The sequence below is a fragment of the Rhinolophus hipposideros genome (assembly GCF_964194185.1).
Source record: "Rhinolophus hipposideros genome assembly, chromosome: 4".
Lineage (NCBI taxonomy): Eukaryota > Metazoa > Chordata > Mammalia > Chiroptera > Rhinolophidae > Rhinolophus > Rhinolophus hipposideros.
Genome location: NC_138050.1, coordinates 49,214,228 through 49,227,410, shown reverse-complemented (window position 1 = coordinate 49,227,410; position 13,183 = coordinate 49,214,228). Strand labels below are relative to the sequence as shown.

The 13,183-nt window shown below is 40.0% G+C and overlaps 1 protein-coding gene across 10 annotated transcripts in view; it reads left to right on the top strand.

Moving 5' to 3' along the window:
• The window catches only part of SLC20A2 (solute carrier family 20 member 2), a 104,918-nt gene that overhangs the window by 75,008 nt on the left and 16,727 nt on the right, over positions 1 to 13,183 (top strand). For all 10 annotated transcript variants that reach the window (XM_081047010.1, XM_081047011.1, XM_081047007.1 and 7 more), the window contains 3 exons: positions 596 to 681; positions 3,482 to 3,578; positions 12,099 to 12,215. In XM_081047010.1, coding sequence (XP_080903136.1) covers positions 596 to 681; positions 3,482 to 3,578; positions 12,099 to 12,215 — 300 coding nt within the window. The remainder of the gene's footprint in view (positions 1 to 595; positions 682 to 3,481; positions 3,579 to 12,098; positions 12,216 to 13,183) is intronic.

Sequence of the window (13,183 nt, the reverse complement as noted above, 5' to 3'; positions counted from 1 at the left end):
ACCTGGGGTAACATTTAAAAATATCAATGCCCAGAACCCCATTCCAAACCTTTTAAATCAGAATTCTGGGGGTGGAGCCAGAGTATAACTAGTTTTTGAAAACTTCCAAGATATTTCCACTGTGCAGCCAGAGTTGTGAACTACTAGGCTAGAAGCTAAACTTGCCCGGATGACAGTACCAGGCTGGACTTGGAAAATGAAATGGAAGGTGGCCCACCTTTTAAATCACCCTTCCTGTTGGAGCAAGGGCCAGGTCTCCACGTGGACTGATAAGAAGAGCAGGCAGAAGTGGCTCAGTGGGAATTAGGCCTGTTTTCTGAGGCCAGACCTCAGGGCTCTTTCACTTACTGACTGAGCACTGGAAGTGTGCTCAGTTTTGGGGGACTGTGTGTGTGTCCGAGGAGAGCTGTACATGTGGGAAAGGTCAGCTCCGCCAGGGCAGGAGAACTTGGTATCTTCTGAGTTATGGTGAATAATTCCGGGAATATTTATCATATTAATGTATGTACTGTATATTGGTTATCACTGCATTACATAAATATGACGTATATAGGATTTTAACATTCATTAGACTTTTTTTTTTTTAATTATTCAGTTGCTTCTTGGTTTATATCTCCACTGTTGTCTGGTTTCATGTCTGGCGTGCTGTTTCTACTGATCAGAATTTTCATCTTAAAAAAGGTAAGTGAGGCTGTTTTTTTTAATTAAGTTTTAGAACTAATTTTGGTTTTATTCAACAGAAATTAATCATGAAGGGTCAGAGGAATAATTGTGTTTTTACGTTTTTAAGGCACATTATCCTGGAGTTAGAATCAGACTTCATTGTAAAATAGGAGGAAATGTTCAAGGTAGAGAACGCAGGGGCTCCCCCAGCGCCCAGCACTGTAAATACTGCTTCTTGCCCTATGGTTTTAATCAGCACTCCCAGGCATTGTGCTTTGACCTCGGAAAGGAAAGATAACTATTTCCTGAATGTTAAACAGAACAGAATGAGATGGTGTTAAGATTTTTAAGTCGTCTATCACTAAAAACAGCTGGAGAATTTCTTTACCTAAATGTAAGGTGTTTTCTGTGTTTTAATGGAGAAGGCAAGCTTGAGACCCTGACTTTTTCCTATCCTTTAAAGGATACAAAGAAGCACATATACCAGTTGGGGTGTAGTTTATCAAAAATAAAATGAGGTTAAAATGAAAACTTACTGAGATCAGTATTCTAGAAAAAAACTTGATTGTATTTTTTTATTTGACTGTCAAAGGGTTGTTGCGATATTTTGTCAGCCATAAAGCAGGCGTGGATCATTGTGTGAGAGCTCACCAGGGACATACCTTTCTTCAGCTGTATCCTTAGAGATGCAGCTGCGTTTTCTTATCATTGCCGAGTAGTCTATTGAAGTACTCGTTCTCTTGGATAAGTACAAACTTACCATTCCTTTTCCTGGGCCCCGCCTCACTAATATTTGTTTACATTTTGGAAGGTGCCACCCATCTTGCCTGCTAGCCCTTTTATTTCCTCTGTCTGGAACCCATCCTTGTCTGGCAAACTCCTGCTCCTACTCATCCTCCAGGTGTCACTTCCTAGGAAGCCTTTCCTCTCCCACCCCAAGTTCTGATTGGTTCTTCTCTTTTATACCCACAGCACTCTGGACCCTCTCATCATTGCACTCTCTTGTTGTATGGGGTTTTGTTACCTGCTTAGTGGTCTGTTTGCTATTTTGCTATAAGATCCATGAGAGTAGAAACCATGACTGTCTTGTTCACTTTTCTGTTCCTGTGCCCAGCCCTGCACTTATCACCTCAAAGACACTGTTTGAATATTTGTTAAGAGGGAATGATAGATGCTTGAGTAGGTGGCAGTGAAGGGATGGGAGGGAGGAAGGGAGACAGGGAGGAAGGGATGAAAGGGGGGAGGGAGGGAGGAAGTGAAGGAGGGAGGGAGGAAAGGAAAGAGGCAAGTCTCAATGAGAAAGTTGTCGTTTGAGTTTTAAGAATAGATATTTGAGAAAGAATACGGTGATGTAATTAAACACATAAACTGAGGACTTATATACCTTCAGAAGTGATTGGTTGGGAGTCTTTCTTTAGCAACTATTGTTCCCAAGGAAACAACATTTTGGAAACCAGAGGCAGTAGGCATTTGAGCATCCGAATGTTTTGTTTTCAGTTCGGCCGGGGTTCTTTTCACATGATACATGACAGATTAGAAGACTGCCGTGCCTCTTCTCCCAGCTTCTGCCCCTACTTAGTTCTTCATATTTGCTATTCTTCATCTCCCCTGCCTGATCTTGTATGACTCTCATGGAGTTACATCACTTCCTCCCTCTGCTCTTACTGTTCCTTATACCTCACAACAATTCAACTCAAGCCTCTTGACAAGTGCTGGTGGTTACTTGAGACATTGCACAATAGGTTCTTGAGGAGTTGTACTGTCCTGCAAACATACTTGATTTCCCTACATGTTTGCATTTGACAGTAGGAATCTTTGAGACAGATCCTACTTATCTTTACTCCTGTATTTCACATCAGTGTTTAGATCGAATTTCCTTTTATCATGGGAAGGTAGCAGATTCAGATAAATGTACCAGTGTCTTATATGGTTATTAGAAATTAGTCCTTCTTTGAATTATTTAAGTAACACGTAAGTGCCAGTGCTTATGTGTTAATGCCACTGGCATCTTGAGGAGTTCCCAGTCCATATTTTTGTTTCAAAGTCCTCTTTAGGTCTGCTTAAAACTCTAAAATTTCTAATATTCTCTGAGATGTTATTTAGCCTAACACATGTGCAGTACCTTTCTTGTTGAAGTAGTAGATTTACGGAATGCTGTACCAGTACCCTAAAGTTGTAGATAAATGTTTTATTAGCTAAAGAACCCACAGTTCTTTTTGACTTTTAATAGTTGATGTTCAATACTACATTTTATGAGAAGATGTTGAAAATCATAGCACATGGTGATATATTTGTTTTCTATAATTTTAATAGAGCTAAAATTTATTGTGTAGTAGAATGATGTAAAACCGTGTAGTAATGCAGTGGTGTTTGTCATTTGAGTCTCTTAGGGCTTCCTCAGAGAGTTGAGTCTCAAAATATTTGTTGAAAGTAGATTTTCAGGGCCAAACCTGAACTAAGCTTGAGTAGTGAGTGCCCCAGATTTTGTGTTGTGCTTGGGGCTTCAGTCCCTAGGAACTGACGTAACCTAACAGTTCTTCTCTGTTTCTAAATCTGACATCAGCTCATGTGATTCTAGTACTTTGACGTATCTGCTGGGCACAATAGTGGGCCCTTTGAAATAGCACTTGTGTGGGAGAGATGGCCCAAGCTGATGCTGTTTCTGTAGCTGTGAAGTAGAGCAGTGACATGGCCAGCTGTTTGGGCCATGCTGGTGTTTGAGAAGACTCTCTTGAAACAGTGTTTTATATTGTGTTGCCTGAACTGGCTTCAGCTGCTTCTTGAATCCTGACCTTCTCCTTTATGTCATATCATGCAGGAGGACCCTGTTCCCAATGGCCTCCGGGCACTTCCAGTGTTCTATGCTGCTACAATAGCAATAAACGTATTTTCCATCATGTACACAGGAGCACCAGGTAAGAATTCCTTGGCAGCATACTTCCAGCAGGCAAGGTATATTACGGTCTAATGGTTTGGTTTATTTGGTGCTGGCACTGTCGTAGGCTGACAGTGAAAGCATTACTCATGGTCATTATGGACTAGTGAAAAGAGTAGTAAATGCATTTGCTTGTTTTAAATACTCGAGAGATATGTAAGTACAAAGGCAACAGACTTCCGGGTTGAAGAACAGAAAATCGAAATTCCTGCTTTGCAGTTTACCCAGGTATGTTGCCTAAGCAGCTTCCTCGTGTTCTCTGAGTCCCAGAACACACCTAACTCCTCATGCCACCCTGAGCTGGGGAGCACGTGTGAGCTGTACAGTGCACACCTCGGTGACAGGAGAGGGGACACGCTGACGTGTCAATATCACAAATGCCGAACTCCCTGGAAATTGTCAGACCAATGAATCCAGTGACTAGAAACTATGCTTTTTTTTTTAAAGATATTGAAACCAATGGTGATTTTCTTTTCAGAATTACTCCTTTTTTTCCCAACCTGATGGGTTTTGTTCTTTTTTTTTACAAGGGTTTGGGCAGGGGCAGGGATAAAAGTCCTGTGGTTGTTTCTTTTTTAATTTTCAGCGGGTAAAGAAAAACTTATGTACAGTATTCTTATTTGCACACATTTCAGTGTTGATCAACTGGCAACATTCTAATTCAGTATTTCTGTACATGTTTTGGTAGGAAGGACTTTTTCTGGTTTTCTTCGTGGGATGAGTCTCCTATAGCCAGACCCTGAATACAACCATTATTGTGGGGCTGTAGGGAGTCAGCAGATATGTTAGTTTGTGTTGTTTTTCTTCTTGTCAATGTTCTTTATGCATTAAGATTCAGACATTGTCCATATCTGACAAAAATCTCCCTCCCTGATCAAAAGATAAAATTTCTATAAATGGCAAATCATATTGTAGTTGAAAAGTGCCCTCTTCCAAAATGGGGGACAGTCCTTATGAATTTCTCAAACTAGGTTTTCTTAAGGCAGTTTTTGCCAGATTTTAATAGCCATATATAATTATGCTTGTGTATTTCAGTACTGAAAATAAAAACTATTTCTGAGTGATTCTTAGCATGATATAGCCTTCTACTTTAGCATCTCTGCAGCATTCACAACACTGATCTAAAAGGTTTGAGTGCTCGTGCTCAGGACTTCCAGACTTTGGGTGACAGCCCAGCCGTGAAGCACCACAGCTGTTTTAAGTTAACAAAAAGCCCAAAGCTGAAGGTCATGGTGATGAGAGAGATGAAACCCTAGGCTCACATAACAGCAGCAGCATGGCCCTTCAGGTTTTGTAATTCATGGACTATGAAGTACGTTTGTCACAGATAGGTTTCAGTATCTATAAAAAAATCAGAGGCAAGGAAGAACAATCTCACACCACAAGTTAACCCCACCACCGAGTCTGTGAATCTCCCAAAACTTTCACATAGTGGTGGGCAGGCCCTGGAGTGCCAGGTTGGGAGTAAACTGTGGCAAAGGATTTCTTTGTCCACCATCTTTTTGCTCGTGAGTCCCTGTTCTTAATTTTGTTTAGGCTTTTGGAGGTCCAGTTAACTGAACCAAAACCTAAGCAACCATTCGTAACCAGACACCTCCGGCTTAGTGAGTAAGGAAACTGAGTCAGTGAATGCCGGGAATACCATTGTAGTGCCGCGTCCTGGAAATGGGAATTAGTATAAATAAGGATGATTTATTTTTTGTTTCTGCATTTTATTTTTTTCTACTCTCTATTCTTCTTGCTCCCTGGTTCTTCTTCCAAATGTCAGAGGTCAACTGTGTGATTTTTTTTATTATTATTAAAATTTGATATTTTCTGTACTTGGCCTATTTTTTCCATCTCTTCTTTTCCTCATGTTTTGCTGCAATGTTACTGCAAATTTGCTAAAAGAATCTTACTGAGAGAGTAATTTGTTCTAGAGAAAATTAAACTATATAATGGATGAGACACTAAAGATAATATAAATGCTTCGTAGAGAGGTTGTGAGAAATAAATAAAATAAATGCTAACTTTTATTGAGCTGCATTTTACATGAACTAATCTTTTTAGTCATCTGGATTTCTCTAGGAAATTGGTAATATGGCTTTGCTGATAAGTGAGAAACTGAGGCATGGCAATACTGAGTTCCCAAGGCCATATAACTAGTATAATGCAGAACCTAAATTTGAAGCAGACAATCTAGTCCCAAGCCACCTGGTGTATAGTACTTGCTATCCAATGTCACTGTTAATGACAGTCAAAATGCATTAACCTTAATACATTTTTCCTTTCTTGTTACTCTCTTTAAAAATGGCTTCCAATATATTTGGAAACCTGGCTGTATGTTTTTTGTATATGTTTAATATACAGGTAATATGAAGAGGGTGGCTACCTCTTTGGTTAGGAACATTAAAAAATCTATGCAAGAATCTTGAAGATCATTGCTCAATTGAAAGCACAAACAATATTCCCAGAGCTAGAGTTAATGTTAAATACTTTGGTTGGGTGACTGTACTGTCAAAACTATCACATTTCCTCACCTCCCTGTACCTCTCTGTTCATCCTCATAAAGTAAGGACAGTAGTGGGATCTCTGAATGGTAATACCGGCAGGGAGCTTAGCACAGTGCCTGACACATAATAACTGCTAACACATGTTAGGGAGTATTTTATTACCATCAATCATAAGTAGCCTCGTCTTTTTGGCCTTAAGTTGCTGACATATCCTGAGTCATTCTATCTGTCCATTTTTTCCACACATACTGGTGTGGAAAATTTCTTACTTGAAATTTTCTGGGGGGTTTGCATAGAGGGAGAGGAAGACGGCGAAGGTCATGATTCTGAAGGACCCACCATTTTATTCCTCCATTTTGTTCCTCCACTAAGTCAGAAAAGGACTTTGCTAGTAAACATTCATGATGAATGTTTCTAGAATCTCTCCTAGGTGAGTCCAAACCTTATTTTTATTTAAACATTGAAGGTTAACTTTTGCCCTTCAAACGAGATTTTAATTACGTGCTCTTTCCTCATGTAGGCCCTCATAGATCATAAATAGCCATATTTGGTGATAAGGCTGAGCTGAGACGTGTCACTTCCACAATAACTTGGTCAATCTGCACCTTTCAGGATGTGTCTGCCTTTCTGCCAGTCTGGGGTTTATTCTTCTTTATGTCCCTTTCTTTCTTAGAACGTTTCCATTCAACACGTAGGGGCCTCAGAGATAAAAGGAAACAAAATTCTCTGGGGGAGAAAAAAGAGTGACGGCATTAATCTTACCCAGTTTCAACTTTAAGAGATTTTGATAAATAGCATTTTTATGCATGGAGATGAATTTAGTGGGGATACGCTGGATGTTGAATTATAGTGTTTTGTTTTGATTTCCTCTGTTCCACCACTCTGAATTATTTTGAAGTTGTTTATATCTTAGGCTTAGTTTGATTTGTTTTACTTTGCGTTTAACATGACTTTTCTCATATAAAAGTTCTAACACTTCAAAGACGGGGGTAGCACTCTAAAAAATTGTCTTTGCATTTTTTTTGTCCATCAAAAAATAATTTGCAAGAGGCAAAAATAACTTTAGGAAATAAAGTGCTCACTTGGGATGGATATAAGCCTGAAGTTTATTTTTAATGACAAGGTCTTCAGTTTTATGGGGCCTGGTTTTTGTTCAGTGTTTAAAGAATGAAAGCTGAAATTCATCACATGCCTCTTTGAGTAGTCAAAGCAGACCACCTAACTGAGCCTAACTATATGTAACTATTTAACTTCTAAGTCAACATGTGGTCTCTAGACCAGCAGCATTAGCTTCTGATAGTAACAGATCAAAATGCATGTTCTCAGGCCCAACCTGAGACCCGCTGAGTCAGAAATCCTGCAGTCTGGCAGTCAGCCCTCTGGTGATCCTGATACGTGGCCCAGTTGGAGAGCCACTGCTCCAGACACTTCTTTACCATAACCTTCACCACAAACACTTACCTTATCATGGTTCGTATGTAAGGGGTGCTCTTCAAAAGTTCTCATTAGCAAACTTTGCTCACTCTTTTTTACCAGCAAATAAGTTCTCAGCCTTAACCAGGCCTGGTTTCTGGCTGCTTCAGTGTAGTCTGCACCTGAGACCCAGCTGACACTGCCTCTCCTTCTCCTCCCTCCTCCCCACTTGCTCCAACTCCTGCCCCACTTCCTCCTAACTTTTCTCCTCCCCCTCCTCCTCCTTCTCCTTCATCTCCTCCTCTTTTTCCTCCAGTTGCAGCTCTTCTGATCCAGTCCCAAGAAAATTTGAACATCAGTAACTCTTCAGGCCCTGTTGGCTTTGTCAGAAGGAGCTTGCTGCCCATTTATTCCATGTCACCATTTTAAAGTTCTGAGCTGCAGAGAAGCCAGGCATTATGACTGCAGCGAGTCCTGGCCCTGAGTCAGGAAGCCCTGGGTGAGAAGAGTCTCCAGTTATCAGCAAGGGCTGCATTCAAAACAGAGTGACTTAAATTCACTTCCTTTTCGAAATTATTATAAATGAATACTGGTTTGAGAAAGTTGGCACCATATGCAAAGAAATCCCAATTACAGGACAAATTAGGAAATAGCGTTTTTTTTTATTTCAAAAGAATGCTTCATTTTTTTGAAGAAGTTGCTCTAGGATTCCTCTTATGCTTTTTATGCTCCCTCCAATGCTTTGAGCATGTTAATCTAAAACAAACAAAATAAAAACTGATACTCAGTTTATCAGATAAGGAAGGATTAGTAAAAAGTGATTCTGCAAGTGAGGTAAATGCATGTGGAAAGATGTCCACAATATACTGTTCTTTGAGAAACAAAAGCACAGAGCAGTACCTCCAGTAAGATGGTACATCTGTTAAGTTAAAAGAAGAAGAAGAAGGAAAAAAGAAATTATGGCAAACACTCTATACTACATGTGTTGGTTTGTATTTAGAAAATGCCTGGACAGATACATACCAGACGGTTAACAGCGTTTCTCTGGGACGTGGGTTCAAGAGGGAAGGGTGATGAGGAATTTATTTGTACATCATAACAATTTTGTACTGCTTATATATTTATGTTATTTATATAAAATATATATATAAACTTACACCAAAAAGAGAGAGAGAGAAGAAGGAAGGTTGTAGGGAGAGGCTATGAGTAGGGATTTAAGGGAGCTAATATGAACTAAAGACTTACTGGTTGTATAGAAGTTTTATTTCTTTTATAGAGTCTAATAATGATTGTTGTATATGAAAAACAAGAGGTGTAACAAAATGATGACTCTGGAAGACTGTTTCTAGAAAGTTCTATTTGCTTCTTCCCTGAGTCACTTGAATCTTCTGATCTGTGGGGGACTTGGAATAGAATTGTAAAAATGCTTGAGGTTAGAGCTAAATCACTAGTCATCATCTCTCTGCTGTTCAGAAAACAGAATGAGCTGGAGATGGAAGTCCGTTGAGTGGCTGGAGCTGAGGACTGGGGTTGAGTGCGCCCAGAGTTGGTTCCTGGCAGCCACTTTTGGCTGAGGGAACTGGAGCAGTTCAAGTTGTGTCCTCCTTTGCCTGTCCAAGAGAGAAGTGCGTGCCGTGCTTTACGGCCCTTTCAGGTGTAATTCTTGGAAAACATTTTGAGATCCTCAGGGGAGGAAAGTCAATACAAAGTATTTTTTTCAAGAAGGTTGTTATATATAAATCAACCTCAAATTTTTCAGAAGAAAACTCGTTTTCCTTTGGATGTACATTGATTCAAGTACTTTTCTATGCTGAATTTTTGTATTTAATTATTTTTTTAATCCATGAAACTTGGTTATATATATTGAGCACAATTTAGAGTTATTTATAACATAATTGTCAGTTTGCATTTCTCATATGCGGGCTTTAAAAGTAAATCCCCATGTTCTTTTGATGTTCTGTTACATTAGTAACTTGCTGGGATAATTTGGTACAAATCCAGATTCCGCCCCATTCTGTTCTCCCTCCTATTTTACTCACTGTCAACGACTTTCCCTCTATTTTCCTGCATTCCTTCACTCTTTTCCTCCTTGGTGTTTACTCTGTCTCCTCCCCACTCACCTTCTGTCCTCAGGAATGTGTGTAGCCCTTGCTCTTTCCTTGTGACTGGGAGGGTGACTTCACAGATTTCTGGCCATGTCCCACGCCAGACCAATGGCAAAGGTGGTTCTCATAGTTTCAAGGAGCAGGTGACATTGTGTCTTACTATCTAAACAAAGGGTCAAACGTTTTGTAACCAAACTCAGTTTCTCCCTTTCCGATGTTGGTTCTGACCCTCTAGAATCCCACTTGACCCCAGTAGAGAGCATGGAGATGGGCTTGGAAGGAGCCCAGAAAGCAGCCCTTCTCTGCTTTTGTTGTGGGTTCTGCTCCACATGAATGGAAAAAAGAGGGCCTGAGAGCAAAAGGGTTCACTCATTTATATATCTCCCAGATGGTTTCTCTTTCCCCACAGCATCCAGGGTTTGCCTCTCTTAGATCAGGTTAACACAATGAAGCCAAAAGTAGCACAGTTAGCAATTTTACCATCAACTAAACCAGGAGCCACAAAGGAAACAGGAAACCTCTTCAAAAACCAAATATTTTTAAGCTGTAAGAGTGACTGGTGTTGATGTTAGTTGGTCAGTTTGATGTTGGTAATTAACAGTTACCACTCAGTTTGGCAAGATACAGCTTTGGAGTGATTCTTTATCACATGTATTAAGACACTGACGTTAAGATACAAAGCAGAAGCCAGGAAGCCATGGCCCAAAGGAATGGCCTGGTGAGGTCAGGCCCCGCGGTTTTATAAGCGGCTCCAAGCTTCGGATTGTAGGGCAGAGTCTGGAGCAGAGCCCGGGCTGGAGCTGGCTGTCAGCTAACACGGCGCAGCCCCTCATGAGTCCCCAGCTTTCTGATGTACCCGGGAGTTTGGAAGTGGAACAGGCTAGCCCATAAGTGTCTGTATTCCCACGAGTGAGCCCTTAGCTTCAATTAAGTTAGGTGATTCTGGTTTTATATATGCTAATTCTGACTCCCCATTTATAGTATTAACTACCTAGTCTACCTTTTGCAATTACCAAAATGTTTAATAATACTTTCATTGAGTAACTCTGAGTTGGTTTGTATAAAATGGTTAACCGTGTAACAAGCCTGCATGATTAAAGAGTTATTCAGTCAAAGGGCAGAATTTTAAACAGTTCACTCCTATAATGCTTTTAAAAACTTTGAACAACTTACAAAAGTGACGTGCTTATTATATATTTTTAAAGCTAACAGTACCAAAGTATATGTAGCAAGAAGTGAAAGCCCCCTCTTGTTTCCCATCTCTCCACAGGAGTAATCATTGTATCTTTCCAGAACTTTATATATTCACACATATGGTAGGAGCGTAAATGTGAGGTTGAGGTGGTTATCTTTTTAAAACGTGAATTGGATCATGCTGCTCATGCCATCATCCAACCAGCAGCCTTTCTTACTTAACTACTATTAGGTTGGTACAAAAGTAATTGTGGTTTAAAAGGTTAAAAAAAAACAAGTACAAAAACCACAATTACTCTTGCACCAACCTAATAGATCTTGGGCCTCTCTCCTTACCAGTACATATACCTCGTGTTTATGACTATGGACTACAATTATTTCACATTTCCATAATGGTGCATGTATGTTAGTTGTCTTATAAATTGTTACTATTACAAGTAGTGCTATTGTGGGAATCCTTGTATGCATATCTTGTGTTCCTGTGCATGTTGAAGTAGTACCTCTGTGAATGTGTGTGAAGTGTGCCTGTTGCCACCAGTGACAGAAGATGTACAAAATTCAGAGTGATAAGTTCTGGAGACATTACAGTGCTAGGAAAATACGATGTTCCTAAACTGTGTGCACTCCTACCCTTTTTTTGGCTAATGTAATTGCAATTTAGTGTGTCTCACTGGATTGTTAAATGAAAGGTTTTTTTCTAGGTTGTAATTCCCTGACTTGACATTGCAAAGAGTTGAGTTTGAAGGTCAATGTCCTTTTTAAAAACTTTTATTTCTCAACTGATTTTTAAAAAGTTAAGTGTATGTGGTCAGAGCGTCATGTCCATTTAAAGCAACGCTGCTGACTACTGAGAAACCAGAAGAGGCAGCAGTCAGCGGCTCTGTGCAGCGTTCCAGACCTGTTTCTTTTCTTCCAGCCCCTGGGAACGGGCTGGCTGTTAGGACACAAGATGGCGGACTCCTTCCTTAGCCACGTTTGTCCACTTGGGAATTTAGATATTGAAATAATATGCAAATGGTTTTATTGCCAACTGAATATGCTGCTTGTGCCAAATTTGTAAAATTTTAATAATTAGATTACTAACCCGTTTAACTACAGATTCAAAACCTGTAGTGTGGCTTAAACTCACAGTTTTCTATCTCAAAAAGTATAGCCCAGTTCTGTGGTTGAGAGTCTCATTAAATACAAAATCCAGGTGATTCGTTTTAGGTTTGGGGAATGGAAAGCATGTTGACATGAGGCTTGACCTTTCAGAAAGTACCCACTGACACCACTGCTGTTCTTTTTATTTCTCAGTACTTGGCCTGGTCCTTCCCATTTGGGCGATAGCACTCATCTCGTTTGGTGTAGCACTGCTTTTTGCCTTTTTTGTGTGGCTCTTTGTGTGTCCCTGGATGCGGAGGAAAATAGCAGGTAAGGGCTTTTTCATTCTTCTGATTTACAAAAATGCTCCCAATTCCCGAGACTTCAGATGTAATCTATAATTATCCTTACCTAACAGGGGGAATGGAAGCATGGATAACTCTAGAACATACACTGAGATACAGGCCCAGTCCTTATCTCTTGGTTCCAGACTGCTTTCTGGCTCAAACTTTTTATTGATAACTGTGACCCAGGGGAGCAGTAAGGTCCCAGTTGCCGTGGATAACTGCAAGTTAATTATGCAGTTAAGTTCTACCAACCTGATGGAAAACATTAGTCTTCAGGGAAATGCAGATTAACACCACAACAAAATATCACTTCACCCCTGCAAAAACCAATAACAAAAAGACTAGCATTTATCAAGTGTTGGTAAATAAGTGCAATAACTGGAATACTCATACATTTATTTATGGTTAAACGTAAAATGGTACAATCATTTTGAAAATTAGTTTAGCAGTATCCTATAAAGTTAAGCATACATTTACCATATGACCCAGTAATTCCACTTCTGTGCTCTTCTCGGTTTCAAGAGCAATGAAAATATTTGTTCATGAAAAGACTTGTGCACACATTGTTAAGTCATAATAGCGAAAAACTGGAAACAACCCAAATGCTCATTAACAGGTGAATAGATAACCACATTGTGGTTCTCAGACAGTAGAGCAGTACTTAGCAATACAGACAGTGAACTATTGGTAGGCGCAGCAACATAACAAATTTCACAGACCTTATGTTGAGCTAAATAAGCCAGATACAAAAGAGTACATACTATGTGATTCCAGTGAAAATTAATTTATAGCGATAGAAATCACTGCTTGCTGAGGCCAGTGGGGGTCGGTTACAGGAGACTGACTGCAAAGGGACACGCGGGAACTTTTCGGGTCGTGGAAATGTACCCTGTCTTCACTGGGGGACTGGTTGTAGGGTGGAGTCATTTGTTGCCCCAGGTCATCCACCTA